The sequence below is a fragment of the Natrix helvetica genome (assembly GCF_964273705.1).
Source record: "Natrix helvetica genome assembly, chromosome: 1".
NCBI classification, from domain to species: Eukaryota; Metazoa; Chordata; class Lepidosauria; order Squamata; family Natricidae; genus Natrix; species Natrix helvetica.
Genome location: NC_138548.1, coordinates 9980150 through 9994753, shown reverse-complemented (window position 1 = coordinate 9994753; position 14604 = coordinate 9980150). Strand labels below are relative to the sequence as shown.

The window sequence follows — 14604 nt, the reverse complement described above, 5'->3', positions numbered from 1 at the left end:
AGCTGCTGGCAGGGAGGGAGGGAAGAAAGGGAGGAGGGAGTAAGGATAGACAAGCAAGAGGGAAAGAAGAAAGAAGGCAAGCAGGCAGGAAAGAGGCAGAAGGAAGGAGGGAAGAATGGAACTGGAAGGGAGGCAGGGAAGGAGGGAGGGAGAAAGGAAGGATAGGAGGATAGGGAAAGAGGAAAGAAGGCAGGCAGGCAGGGGGAAAGAGGAAGGAGGGAACTGGAAGGGAGGCAGGAAGGAAGGGAAGGAGGAAGGGAGGGTGGAAGGAAGGATAGACAAGCAAGAGGGAAAGAGGAAAGAAGGCAAGCAGGCAGGAAGGAGGCAGAAGGAAGGAGGGAAGAATGGAACTGGAAGGGAGGCAGGGAAGGAGGGAGGGAGAAAGGAAGGATAGGAGGATAGGGAAAGAGGAAAGAAGGCAGGCAGGCAGGGGGAAAGAGGAAGGAGGGAACTGGAAGGGAGGCAGGAAGGAAGGGAAGGAGGAAGGGAGGGTGGAAGGAAGGATAGACAAGTAAGAGGGAAAGAGGAAAGAAAGCATGTGACTACGGTGGGAGACGAGGAAAGACCGGTGTGCTATGTTATGCAGAGGTGTACTTATAACAAGTTTATAGACAAATTATACTATTTACAGTCGCGCGGGGGGGGGGGGCACGAAATGTTTTCTTCTTCCTAGGGGGGGCATGACAGAAAATAATTGAGAAGCACTGCCGTAGCCAAAGCTGCTTTTCTCATCCTCCCATCTCCCTGTGCGATTGTATCCCCCACAGGCCCTCTACGAATTGGTGAAATGTAACTTCAACGCAGAAGAAGCTTTGCGGAGACTCCGGTTCAACGTGAAGGTCATTCGAGGTGAGACCAAAGGCAGTTCTTCTATCTTTCTCTTCTTTCTATCTTTCTGTTGCTTGTGTCCTGACCTAGGCGTCCCAAAAGCACGAAGCCGACTCCTTGTCCCGGTAAAACGCCTTTTATTTAGGTTAAAGGGAATTCCTCTCCAGAAACGTCCCAGCCAACAGTCTTTCGAGAGATTTCACAACTACAGACCTTGATCAGGCTTGGAGAGCGGCCAGGCCGATATCTTCCAAACGCCACTCTGTAGCAGATAATGCTTGGCAAGAAGTCAGGAACAGATCTTCACCCTAAGGAATTGAACTAATTGCCTCCTGCAAACTCCACTCCCCTTTCACTTCTCTTTATTTCCTATGGGAGGGGCCATTCACCGTCCACCTCTGGCCTTACTCCCAAGTCAACCTCTGTTCTTTAGCTGTTCCCTTCTCCTGGCAGCTCTGCGCATGCGCACACTGGGAACAGGCTCCAGCTGTTCTTCCGCCTCACTGATGTCTGACTCTGAAGGCAGCTGATAACTGTCAAGACGGCTCTGGCCCCCTCTCTGCCTCCGACGCAGAGCCCTCATCAGAGCCTTCCCCAGACTCCAGGACTGGGCCAGGTTCCTCCCCAACCTCCTCACTCTCTGAATCTGCTGCCAGATCCGCTGGTTGGCCAGAAGAGTTTGGCAGAAGTTCTGTAGTCCCACTGGAAAAAACACCTTTCCTCCGGATTCCCCAAGCTCACCTTTTCAAACCTGGTGCCCTCGAGGAGAACAGGTAGCCTTCAACTTACAACAGTTCGCTTCGTGAGCATTGGAAGTTGCAACGGCATTGCATAAAGTGACTTGTGACCAATTTCCACACTTACGACCATTGCAGCATCCCCCACAGTCACGTGATCGAAATTCAGACGCTTGGCAACTGGCTCCTATTTACGATGGTTGTAGTGTCCCGGGGTCACGTGATCCCCTTTTGCGACCTTCCGACGAGCAAAGCCAATGGGGAAGCCAGATTCACTTAATGACCGTGTTAGTAACTTAACAACTGCAGGGACTCACTTAACAATTGTGTCAAGGAAAGCTGTAAAATGGAACATAATTCACTTAACGTCTGTCTTGCTTAGCAACAGAAATTTTGGGCTTAATTGTGCCCATAAGTCGTGGACTATCTGTACTTATTACAAGATTTAAACAAACAGTAGCATAAAAGAAATAAAAAAAGATGTAAAGAGACTTGGTAGATAAAGAATAAAGTGCCACTAAATGAACAAAGTGTTTGCACATACCACCAAATTTGAATTTCCTTATCTCATTAATTGATTATTGAAATGTATAGAACTAGGTTTCTTATATCATTTTAACTAAAAATCCCTAGTTCTTACCATACTTTTCGGAGTATAAGACGCACCAAGGTTTTGAAGAGGAACATTTTAAAAAAAATGTTTTTGCACTCTGCAGACCTCCCAAAAACGGACCTTTTTTTCTGAAAATGGACCCATTTTTTGTCAGAAAAGGGGCATTAATAGCCTTTAGCAGGCTTCCAGAATGCTCCTGGAGGCTGGGGCGGCAAAAAATAAGCAATAAACGGCCCATTTTTCGCTCATTTTTGCCCTCCCCAGCCCCCAGGAGCACTCTGGAAGCCTCCCCAAGACTATGCACGGCCATTTTTGGAAAGGGGGAGGGGTTTCTGGAGGCCAGAAATGCTGTATTCAGGGTATAAGACGCACCCAGATTTTCACCCTCTTTTTTGAGGGGAAAAGGTGCGTCTGATACTCCGAAAAATGCGGTAATATAAGAACATTCATATTCGTCTAGGCCAGCGGTTCTCAACCTGTGGGTCGCGACCCCTTTGGGGGTCGAACGACCTTTTCACAGGGGTCGCCGAGGAGCCTCCCGCGGAGAGGCTGGCGAAAAGCCGGCTCAAAGGGAAGGAGCAGCTCGGGTTCCCTGTGCGGCGGAAGGAGAGGGGTGTGTGTGTGTGTGTGTGTGGTGGGTGGGGGAAAAGTAGGAGCCGGAATTGAGGCGAGGAGGGGGAAAAGAGAGAAGCGTGCAGCACAGAGGACGCTGCGAAAGCAGCTCGCTTCGAGTGATGGAGGTTGATGGGCAGAGCTACAGAAGCCAAGAGATACCATTTCTGAGGCGTAAAACAAGGCGGGGAAAGTAAAATAAAATAAAGGAACGTGGGATGCACGTACGCTGAGATTCCCTATTAAGACTGTTACCCATGCTTAGCATGGATAACAGTCTTAATAGGCTTTGGCTCCTCTCCTGCGTCTCCCTGCTGACCCAATCGCGCAATCTGTTCTCCGCCCCGAGAAGGCACGAGCCTCTCGCCTTCTTTTGCGATTCCGCGTCCTTCGCAGGCAACTCAGTGTCGGGAAGAGCTCCAGCCCTTTTCTTGTGCTCAACTCTTCCACGTGTGCGCGCAAGCAAACTACCCTCCTGGGCCAGGATCAAGGCGGAGGGGACAACGGCTCTCCTCCCGCTGTCGCCACTGCGCAATGAGGTGAGTAACTGGGTACGCAGCGCAGGGGAGCCACGCTGCGCAGGAGACTCCTCAGCGCCAGACTCAGGTCAGCGCGAGCTGCGGTCCCCTTCATGTTGGCTCAGGAAGGAGGGGAACGGGGAGCAGCAGCAGCTGGTTGGATGCAATGAGGGAAGAGCTCCAGTTCTCCTGCGCTGCGCAGGGCTCTCCTTGCACAGGGCTCTGGAACTCTTCCCTCTCTGCATCCAGAGACGGCTGCTCCGGCTCTTTCCTGAATCAACACAAAGGGGACCGACCTGAGTCTGGCGCTGAAAAGTCTCCTGCGCAGCGCAGCCAGCTACTCAGTTCTCAGTGGGGGCAGCGGAAGGAGTCGTTGTCCCCGCCGCCGTGATCCGACCCAGGAGGTTATTTTGCTTGCACGCACAAGAAAGAGATGAAAGAGAAAAGGGGAAAAGAGAGAAAGATAGAGAGAGAGAGAAGTGAAAGAGAGCTGGAAGGAGAGAATGGGAGACAGGGAAAATAGAGGGAAACAAATTAGAGGGAGAAGGGGGAGAGGGAGAAAGAAATGAAAGAGAGCTGAAGGGAGAGAATGAGAGAGGGAAACTAATCAGGGGGAAAGAAAGGAAGGAAAGAAAGAAAGAAAAAGAAAGAAACAAACAAACAAACGTTCTCAGACCTATGACGAAAGCAATGGCAAGCTAGATCTCTTGCCAGGAAAACTGCAGTTTGCCAGAAGGCACAAATTGGAAGCAAATCTGATTTTTTAAAAAGAAAATAACAGAGATGGCAAAAGAATTGCATTTGAAAATAAGATTATTTATAACTTGGGATAACTATTATATTGTCAAACTCAAAAGAAATCAAAATATATATCCCATTGCTGTTAGTATTGGTGTTGCTTGCCAGCTTCTATCAACTTAGAGTTCACTACGAAAAGATTACAGAGAAGCAATTTCCTACAATTAATAACTTTATTTTGGATTCTCTATCGTATTCAATGGGAAAGAAAGAAAAAGAAAGAGGGAAAGGGAAAGAAGGAAAGAAAGGAAGGAAGGAAGAAGAGAAAGGGAGAGGAAAAATAGAGAAAAAGAGAAATGGGAGGGAGGGGGAGAGAAGAAAGAGAGAGACCCTATTCCCACAGAAAACACTGAGCCATGAAACCTTGGTAGGCATGTCTGGGGTGGGGGGGGAATGTCATGTGACTGGGTGGGAGTGAAGTTGAGTTGCCCACACCCACCCCGGTTTTGTCCCTCCCGGTGTTACATAGTAGCCACGAAAATAATTTTATGGTTGTGAGTCACCACAACATGAGAAACTGTATGAGAGGGTTACGGCGTTAGGAAGGTTGAGAACTCTTGGTCTAGGCCAGCGATGGCGAACCTTTTTTGGCTCGCGTGCCATAAGTGGGGGGAGCGCAGGGGGGGTCGTATGAGGGTGTGCTACACCCATAATGCAATACGTGACACCCCCCCAGTGCACATGCACGCACTACAGGCGCTCCCCCCCCCATTTTTACAATTTTTTTCGCCCTCCCCAGGCAACAGAGGCTTTATAGGAGCCTGGGGAGGGCGAAAACAGCCTCCCCCGCCCCCCCGGAGGCGTCAGGGAAGCCTCCGGACGGTCCCTGACGCCTTCGGAGCGCTCAAAACGACCCTCCGAGCAAACAGGAAGTGACTTCCAGTTTGCTCGGAGGGTCGTTTTGAGCGCTCCGAAGGCGTCAGGGAAGCTCCTGAAGCCTCCAGTGGGCCTCCGGGCGGGGCAGGGGAGTCTCTTTTCGCCCTCCCCAGGCTCCTATAAAGCCTCTGGAGCCTGGGGAGGGCGAAAAATGGCTTTAAAAAAGGGTGAACTCAGCTGGCCAGAGCGCGCATGCGCACTGGCCAGCTGACAGGGCAGCGCCTCGCGTGCCCTGACAAATGGCTCTGCATGCCACCTGTGGCACACACGTGTGCCATAGGTTCGCCATCATGGTCTAGGCATTGATATTTGAACATAGATCTTTTTAACATTTATCCTGCATTGGGTTCTATTAATCTGAATTAAATGTTAATAACTATTGCTAGACCATGTATGTTTTTGCCTGGCGCTAAATAAATAAACTAATATTGTTCACCCTACTATTGGTGCAGGCATTCCTCGACTTACGACCACCGTTGAGCCCAACATTTCTGTTGCTAAAGTGAGACCATTTGTTAAGTGAGCTTTGGCCCATTTTCCGACCTTTCTCGCTAGCGTCGTCCAGTGGATCGCTGCAGCCGTTAAGTTAGTCGCACGGTGGCTAAGTGAATCTGGGTTCCCCGTGGTCTTTGCTGGTCAGAAGGTCGCAAAAGGGGATCACCTGACCCCAGGACGCTGCAACCGTCATAAATATGAGTCAGTTGCCAAGTGTCTGAATCTGGATCACGTGACTATAGGGATGCTGCAGTGATTATAAGTGTGGGGAAAAATGACATACGTCCCTTTTTTTCTTTTGTAAAAAGTTTTTTATTTTTATTTTTTAACATGCATATAATCCAAAGTATACCATTACATCTTAACAAACATTTTTTTAAAAATATTCCATATTGTATCAATTCCTCTTTTACCATCAAGTCATATCAATTTTCATTTGATCTTCTGCTTTCCATACACCATATTATAGTCTGTTTCATCTTCAACCTTTCTCCTCTCCCCCTCTCCTCCTCCCTACCCCTTTTCTTCCCTCTGCCATCTCTCTCTTCTCTACTTCCCCTTGCTCTCTCCCTCTCCTCTCTCCTCTTTCCACACCTTCCCTCTCTCCTTCTCTTTTCCTCCCTTCTGCTTCTCTCTCTCCTGTCTCCTCTCTCTCTCTTTCCCTCTCTTTTTCCCCCTTCCACTCTCTAATTTGCATGGTGTATTTCAGCATCTGAGCAAGCTCCATTTAATATTAGTGGCATTAATAATTATATTCCAGAAAATATTTTCCATATTGCTAATTTTGCATACATTCTCCTTTTAAAAGTATACTTATGTACAGGTTCCACTTTTTTTCAGTAATATAACTTTGAACGGTCATTAAATGGACTACTGTAGAATTAGAAAGGAAAGTGGGGTGGAAATTAAAAAGAAAAGAAAAGAAAAAGAGGTTGATTAAAGGTAAAGGTTACGCATGGATCAATTTCACCCCTGAGCAGAGTTCTAAACCTGGATCTCCAGTTTAATCTCAGCCCTTAATATGAAGAGAAGGGCTGCTGGATTAACAAAAGACCCATCCTGCCAAAGACGTGGTTGAAAGCATCGGCCGCACAGAGCCCATCAACCCCAATATCCAGGTGGATTTAAGGACAAGAGTTAATGAAGAATTAATCAAGGGAGGGTTTGAACACCTCACCGAGCCTTATTACACTAAGCTCTGAGACGTCATCCAAACCAGGACTGTGATTAAGATGGAGAACATTGGCTACATTATCAAGCCATGGTTGGTGTCAGGCTTCCAAATAGCATCCAAAAGTAAATCAGAATCCAAGGCAAAGTATTGTTCAAAATTCCAATTGATTAAGAGAGCCGTGTTGGCACATCTGGGAAAACCTGAATCTGAAAGCTTCCCGGTTTCCCCTCCTCCCAGTTGAAAGTTCAAGATCTTGCCCCCACACCCACAAGTCCATCCCATGGTCCAATCTCCCACTGCCATGCTGGCAGCTTCCACCCATCCAATTCCGGTCAGGTGCAGAGTTGCAAAGGATGACCTTGGCTTTCTAGAAAGAATTCTGTTATGGCTACATATCATCTAACTCCATCCAATCCCCGCTCCCATTTTCCCTTAATAGAAAAATGCATACTAGAATGATAGAAAGTGTGGCAGGGCAAAGAACCTCGGCGCAGGGTGGGAGGCAGTTCAACGTCACTTGCGTCTGGGGTGCCTAGGATGGCCTCAGTGTTCTGCCAGCGAAAACAGAGCTCGGGAGGGCTGCACGTGGCCCTCGCGAGCCACATTTTCACTTGCGGAGGCACTGCGGGCCAGTCCTTTGCTGTTTCCAGGCTGGCCCCATGGGCCAGATCTGAGCACCCTGTGGGCTGGAGTTTGACATCCCTGACCTAAATCATCGTGTATGTCTGAAGGAGGTTCAATCAGCCGTTGAATTTCCTCTTCCAGCTTCTATATGACAGAATAACAGAGTTGGAAGGGACCTTGGGAGGTCTTCTAGTCCAACCCCCTGCTCAAGCAGGAAATCCTATACCATTTCAGACAAATGGCTGTCCAACATCTTCTTAAAATCTTCCTGTGTTAGAGCATCCACAACTTCTGGAGGCACGTTGTTCCACTGGTTAATTGTTCTCACTGTCAGGACATTTCTCCTTAGTTCAAGGTTGCTTCTCTCCTTGATTAGTTTCCACCCATTGCTTCTTGTCCTGCCTGGAAACTAATCAAGGAGAGAAGCAACTTAGAACTGAGGAGAAATTTCCTGAAAGTCAGAACAATTAATCAGTGGAACAGAAGTTGCCTCCAGAAGTTGTGAATGCCCCAACACTGGAAGTCTTTAAGAAGATGTTGGATAGCTATTTGTCTCAAACGGTATAGGGTTTCCTACCTAGGCAGGGGGTTGGACTAGAAGACCTCCAAGGTCCCTTCCAACTTTGCTATTGTATGTCACACACACACCCCAGTTCTCCTTTTCCCTAGACTGGAATGCCCAATTCCAGAAACCATTCTTTGTTTAAGCCTCCAGTCCCTTAATAGCAATAGCAATAAGACTTACTGTATTTTTCGGACGATAAGACGCATTGGTGTATAAGACACACCAAGATTTCAAAGACGTAAGTAAGAAAAAAACATTTTTGTCCTCCCCAGCAGCACTCTGCAGGCTTCAGCAGGGCTGGGGGAAGGCAAAAATCCCCTGGTTTTTGCCAGTTTTTCACAAAAATGTGATCACATGACCCTGGTCACTGCAACCATCCTAAATGTGAGTCAGTTGTCAAGCATCCAAATGTAAATCGCGTAACTATGGGGATGCTGCAACGGTCGTTAAATGTGAAAAATGATCATAAGTCACCTTTTTCGGTTCCAATGTAACTTTAAACGGTCCCTAAAGCGAACTGTTGTAAGTTGAGGACTACCTGTACTCAAAGCAATTCATTTAGTGAACGTTGAAAGATACAACGGTACTGAAGACCTATGACGTATGACCGTTTTTCACATTTACGATCTATGGCAGCATCCCCATGGTCACAAGATCAGTATTCAGACCCTTGGCAACTGACTCATGTTTACGACGGTTGCAGTGTCCCGGGGTCACGTGAACCCCCCTTTTTGGGACCTTCAGACCAGCAAAGTCAATGGGGAAGCCGGATTCGCTGAACAGCCGTGTGACTAACTTAACAGCCGTAGTGATTCGCTTAACAACGGTGGCAAGAGAAGTTGCGAAATGGGGCAAAACTAAATGAACGTCTCGCTTAACCACAGACATTTTGGGCCCGTCATAAGTCAAGGATTAGCTATAATCTGGTTCTTGCACCCTCTCCTCTCCCTCTCAGATCTTGCTAAGCAGTTTGTGCCCTGTGTGCGAAAGTCGAAGAACAGGCCGTTTCCAAGGCACTCCTGCGTCTTCGGCCTTGAAAGAAAGAATCGTGGATCAGCGATCGATGCAACAATTAAATGCAGTCACTTCCAATAAAGTCAGGATCTCGTTGCAGAACGATGCGGAAAGAGCAGAGAAACATCTCAGTCAGGGCTTGGGATTGAAGCATATTTCTCCTTTAAAAAAAGAAAAAGTCTGCACAGCTTTAAAAAAATCTACTTGAAGTGCTCTAATTTCTAAAAGTTTAGGAAAAATCTTTTTTCTTTATTGAGGATATCTATCTATCTATCTCATCTATCTCTATCTGTCCATCTATCTTATCTCTATCTATTTATCTATCGTATCTATATCTGTCCATCTATCATCTATATCTATCTTATCTATTTATCTCATCTATCTCTATATGTCCATCTATCTTATCTCTATCTATCTATCTATCCTATCTATCTATCTTATCTATCTCTATCTGTCCATCCATCTTATCTCTATCTATCTATTTATCTCATCTATCTCTCTCTGTCCATCTATCTTATCTATAGCTATCTATCTTATCTATATCTGTCCATCTATCATCTATATCTTATCTATCATCTATCTATCTATCTATCTATCTATCTATCTATCTTATCTATCTTATCTATCACTATCTGTCCATCCATCTTATCTCTATCTATCTATTTATCTCATCTATCTCTCTCTGTCCATCTATCTTATCTATAGCTATCTATCTTATCTATATCTGTCCATCTATCATCTATATCTTATCTATCATCTATCTATCTATCTATCTATCTATCTATCTATCTATCTATCTATCTTATCTATCTTATCTATCACTATCTGTCCATCTATCTTATCTATCTCTATCTTATCTATCTATCTATCTTATCTATCTCTATCTGTCCATCTATCTTATCTCTATCTATCTGTGGTGGGTTGCAGGCAGTACGCCCCGGTACACACATACCGGAGCCAGCCCGGCGCACCGGATACCGTTCCGGTACAGTGCTCCGGAGCGCCTGCCCGAGCTCCTAACCAGAGTTTAAAGGCTTTTGTGCTTCCGCGCAGGCACGTGGCATGTACAGCGCCTGAGCAACACACCGCGGAGCAGCTGGAGCATTGCTGAGCATTGCGGAGGCACTTGAACGCATGCGCACACAGCACGCATCCATGAGGACGCTGCTGGCCCCGTTCCAACCGTACCGGTTGAAACAGGATTTACAACCCACCACTTCTATCTATCTATCTATCTATCTATCTATCTATCTATCTATCCATATCTATCCACTTATATCTATCTTTCTATTTATATCTATCTATCTATCCATTTATCTATATCTATCCACTCACATCTATCTATCTTTTTATTTATCTCTATCTATCCATCCATCTATCCATCTATCTTATCTATATCTATCAACTGGCATCTATTATCTTATCTATCTCTATCTATCCAATTATCTCATCTGTTTCTATCTATCCATCTATATCCGTGATGGAGAACCTTTGGCACACATGCCACAGGCGGCACATGAACCATATCTGAGGGCATGGATGCATTGCCCCATGTCAGCTCCACCGTGCATGTGCCTGCTACCCAGCTGATTTTCGGCCTTCCGGAGGGCATGGGGAGGCCATTTCCGCTCTCCCCAGGCTTCAGGAAAGCCTCCTGAAGACTGGGGAGGGCGAAAAATGGGCCCACCGGAAGTCAGGAAATGGGCCATTTCCGGCCTCCTAAGAACCTCCGGGGGGGGGGGGGATGTTTTCGCCCTTTTCAGGCTCCAAGAAAGCCATGCACACCTGCACGGGGGGCAGTGTGGGGGTGTCGCACACGCAGGTGGGAACAACAGGGCATTTAATTACGGGTGTGAGCACGCATGCACATGCGCACGATAGCGTGCGTACGTGTGCTTTTGGCACCCGAGGGAAAAAGTGTTCGCCATCACTGATCTTTATCTGTCTATCTATCTATCTATCTATCTATCTATCTATCTATCTATCTATCTATCTATCTATCTATCTATCTAATCATCTGTCAAGCCTGTCTGTCTGTCCATCTATCTATATTTATCTATTTTACCTATTTATCTACCTACCTACCTACCTATCTAAGATATATATGTGTGTGTGTGTATGTATATGTATCTTTCCCTCCTTCCCTCTTTTTTTCCTTCTTTCTTTCTCTTTTTTCTTTCCTTACCTCTTTCTTTCCTTTCTTCCTTCATTCATTCCACCCTCCCTCTTTCCTTCCTTTCTTCTTTCTTTCTTTCTCTTTTTTCTTTCCTTACCTCTTTCTTTCCTTTCTTCCTTCATTCATTCTACCCTCCCTCTTTCTTTCTTTCTTTCTCTCTCTCTCTCTCTCTCTCTCTCTTTCTTTCTTTCTTTCTTTCTTTCTTTCTTTCTTTCTTTCTAATAGTCCTCGACTTAGGGCCACAGTTAAACCCAAAGCTTTCTTTTGCTAAGAGAGACAGTTGTTAAGTGAGTTTTGCCCCCATTTGACCACGTTTCTGGCCCCAGTTGTTAAGTGAATCGCTGCAGTTGTTAAGTGAGTTAATGAATTCTTGTTAAATTAATCCGGCTTCCCCATTGACTTCGCTTGTCAAGAAGGTCGCGAGAGGTGATCACATGACCCCAGGGCACTGCGACCGTCTTAAATAGGAGTCACTTGCCAATATTTTAATTTTGATCATGTGACCCTGGGGCTGCTGCAATAGTTGTGTGAACAATGGCCATAAGTCACTTTTATCAGTGTCGTAACTTTGAATGGCCACTAAAAAAAACCTGTTTTAAGTTGAGAACTACCCGTACGAAGATGACCGTAGAGACAGACTGCATCAACTGTCAGAAAAATGTGACTTTAGGACAAGAAAATACGAGAAAAAAAGCTTGCTTCTCTTACTTTGATTCTTTTTTGATGGCTTTTAAGATTCTGCTCTTATAACCAATAGCCGTGATGGCGAACCTATGGCCATTTGTGGAGCCATTTGTTAGGGTACGCGAGGCGTTGCCCTCTCAGCTCCAGCATGCATGCGCGCACTGGCCAGCTGACTTTGGCCTTCATTTTCTGCTGCTTTTCGCCCTCCGGAGACGTCAGGAAATCCCCCTGAAGCCTCCGGAGGGCGGAAAACGGTCCTACGGGCAACCTGGAAGTGACTTCCGGTTTGCCCGTAGGGCCGTTTTTCGCCCTTGGGAGGCTTCAGGGGGCTTCCCTGAAGGCTCTGGAGAGTGAAAAACGGCCCTAAGGGAAAACCGAAAATCCATTCCCAAACATCCAGGTTGCTTATAGGGCTGTTTTTCGCCCTCCAGAGCCTTTAGGGAAGCTTCCGGAGAGCCTGCAGGGGGGCAGGGGAGGCCATTTTCACCCTCCCCAGGCTCCTAGAAAGCCTCTGAAGCCTGGGGAGGGCAAAAAACGGGTCCATTGCACTCCAAAAGGGGGGGATCACGAGCATGTGTGCGGGGGGTCGCAAGCATAGAATTATGGGGGTGGGCACGTCCGTGCACGACCCCACTGCACTCCCCCCACTTTTGGCACACGATGTGAAAAAGGTTAGCCACCTATAGCAACAAAGTCGAAATTCTAGTATTTCTGGTAGCCGTTATATCCTGACCTGGCCTAACTCGAAGGGCTGACGTTCTGTTCTTCATTGCTTCTCTCCCCCTTCCAGATGAGCTGTGTGCCTGGAGTGAAGAAGAATGCAGGAACTTTGAACATGGATTCCGGGTGCATGGAAAAAACTTCCACCTTATTCAAGCCAACAAGGTAATTTTAAAGTCGCCCACTTTCAAAACCAGCCAGGTACCTGTAGGCGCCTCTGGGGAATCCTAAGCAGGATGGTGGCTCCATTGCAAAGGGGCAGAGGATAAGGCTAAGTTGCAGGAGGATGACTTCCCTTCTTGCCCCTTCTTAACCTTCTTGCATGGCCCGGCAACTTTGGGCATCGTGATGACAATTTAATACAATACAATAGTAGAGTTGGAAGGGACCTTGGAGGTCTTCTAGTCCAACCCCCTGCCTAGGCAGGAAACCCTATACCGTTTCAGACAAATAGCGATCCAACATCTTCTTAAAGACTTCCAGTGTTGGGGCATTCACAACTTCTGGAGGCAAGCTGTTCCACGGATTAATTGTTCTCATGTTTAGGAAATTTCTCCTCAGTTCTAAGTTGTTTCTCTCCTTGATTAGTTTCCACCCGTTGCTTCTTGTTCTACCCTCAGGTGCCTTGAGAATAGTTTGACTCCCTCTTCTTTGTGGCAGCCAATGAGATATTGGAACATTGCTATCATGTCTCCCCTAGTCCTTCTTTCTCTTACGCTAAACACACCCAGTTCCTGCAACCGTTCTTCCAATGTTTTAGTCTCCAGACTAAAACATATTTAGACCAAGGGTGTCCAACCTTGGCAAGTTAAAGTGTCAGCCTCTATATTGCTTGCTTGCTATCGGCTGCCATAGTAATGGGGAGAGAGGGAGGGGGGTTATGGTATTTGGGAGGGGAACCGTGCCGGAGGAGATGTCACAAAAGAGGGAGTTTTGTTCTTGCCATCTTCTGCGTTTGCTGGTGTTTGGGTTTGGTCAAGGTCAACCGTCTGTGCATACCAGCCAGATGAGGCCATCTGAAGATGCACCCCACATGACACCCTTGGGAGTTGCAGATTGGACATTTAGGCCGGGGTAACGGGGGGGGGGGGGAGTTGGATAAATGTTTGAGATGTACAAGTTCGCGTCTTTTTTGCCCAAAATCTTGCTTCACTTTCGCTGTTTTCATTTCACATTAAGTAAAAGTACCTTTTCTCTAAATCAATGGAGTTGGGAGTTTTTCTTTCTTGGATGTTGAAGGAGGCACGCCTGACGTAAAAGACCCGTGGGCTTGCTGATTTTCTGGAAGGGAAACAGAATTAGAATTAACACAGTGGAAGAGGCTGAAGCCTTCACTAAAAAACATTTTTCTCTCCTAGAGGATGAAAATAAGGGAGGTGGTGAAAAAGGCAGCAATGTACAAGATATGGGGGGAAGGGGGGCCATGGCTCCATCTGGGGACGGGGAGGAGGGAGCAATATCGAAAAGACTCAGATCACAAAAATAAATGTATTTGAAATTTATTTTTATTTATTTATTATTTTGACTTCTTAGTCGCCCCCTCTCCCCCAAGGGACTCGGGGCGACGTACACCAGCAGCGGTTACAACGATACAATATGGAGGAGGTGGAACAATAAATAAATAAATTACAATAATTTAAAACAATTAAAAAACCCCAATGATAGTTAAAGTTAAAAATTAAAATTAAAAATGCCCAAGAGGTGGAGAAGCTCTAAATTAAGCCAGGCCGGCTAGTCGGAACAGGTGGGTCTTAAGTTTCGTGCGGAAGGAGCGGAGGTCAGTCGTTGTCCTAATGTCTGGGGGGAGGTCATTCCAAAGGGTAGGGCCCATCACAGAGAAGGCCCTACTCCTGGGCGTCGCCCTCTGGCACTCTCTGGAGGACGGCACCCGGAGGAGTCCCTCTCTGTGAGAGCAAATAGGTCGCAGGGATGTGTGGGGCAGAACGCGATCCCGCAGGTATCCTCTCAAACCCTCTGCATGCCCCGCTTTTCACAAAAAAATATCGTCGTAATTGTTGATATATTAGAAAGTGACAAAGAACGAGATGATTGAACACATGATTGATATTAATGTAAGAATTCTGTTTATGCTTATCTTTTATACGTTGTTTTCAACATTGAAAAAAATTGTGAGATTTGGAGGGATTTCTGCCACTAGCACGGGAGCTGC

General features: G+C 46.6%; 1 protein-coding gene across 2 annotated transcripts in view; it reads left to right on the top strand.

Annotated features, from left to right (window-relative positions):
- MIER2 (MIER family member 2) overlaps positions 1-14604 on the top strand; it is a 94335-nt gene that overhangs the window by 65779 nt on the left and 13952 nt on the right. For both annotated transcript variants that reach the window (XM_081959116.1, XM_081959115.1), the window contains exons 9-10: positions 768-849; positions 12505-12599. In XM_081959116.1, coding sequence (XP_081815242.1) covers positions 768-849; positions 12505-12599 — 177 coding nt within the window. The remainder of the gene's footprint in view (positions 1-767; positions 850-12504; positions 12600-14604) is intronic.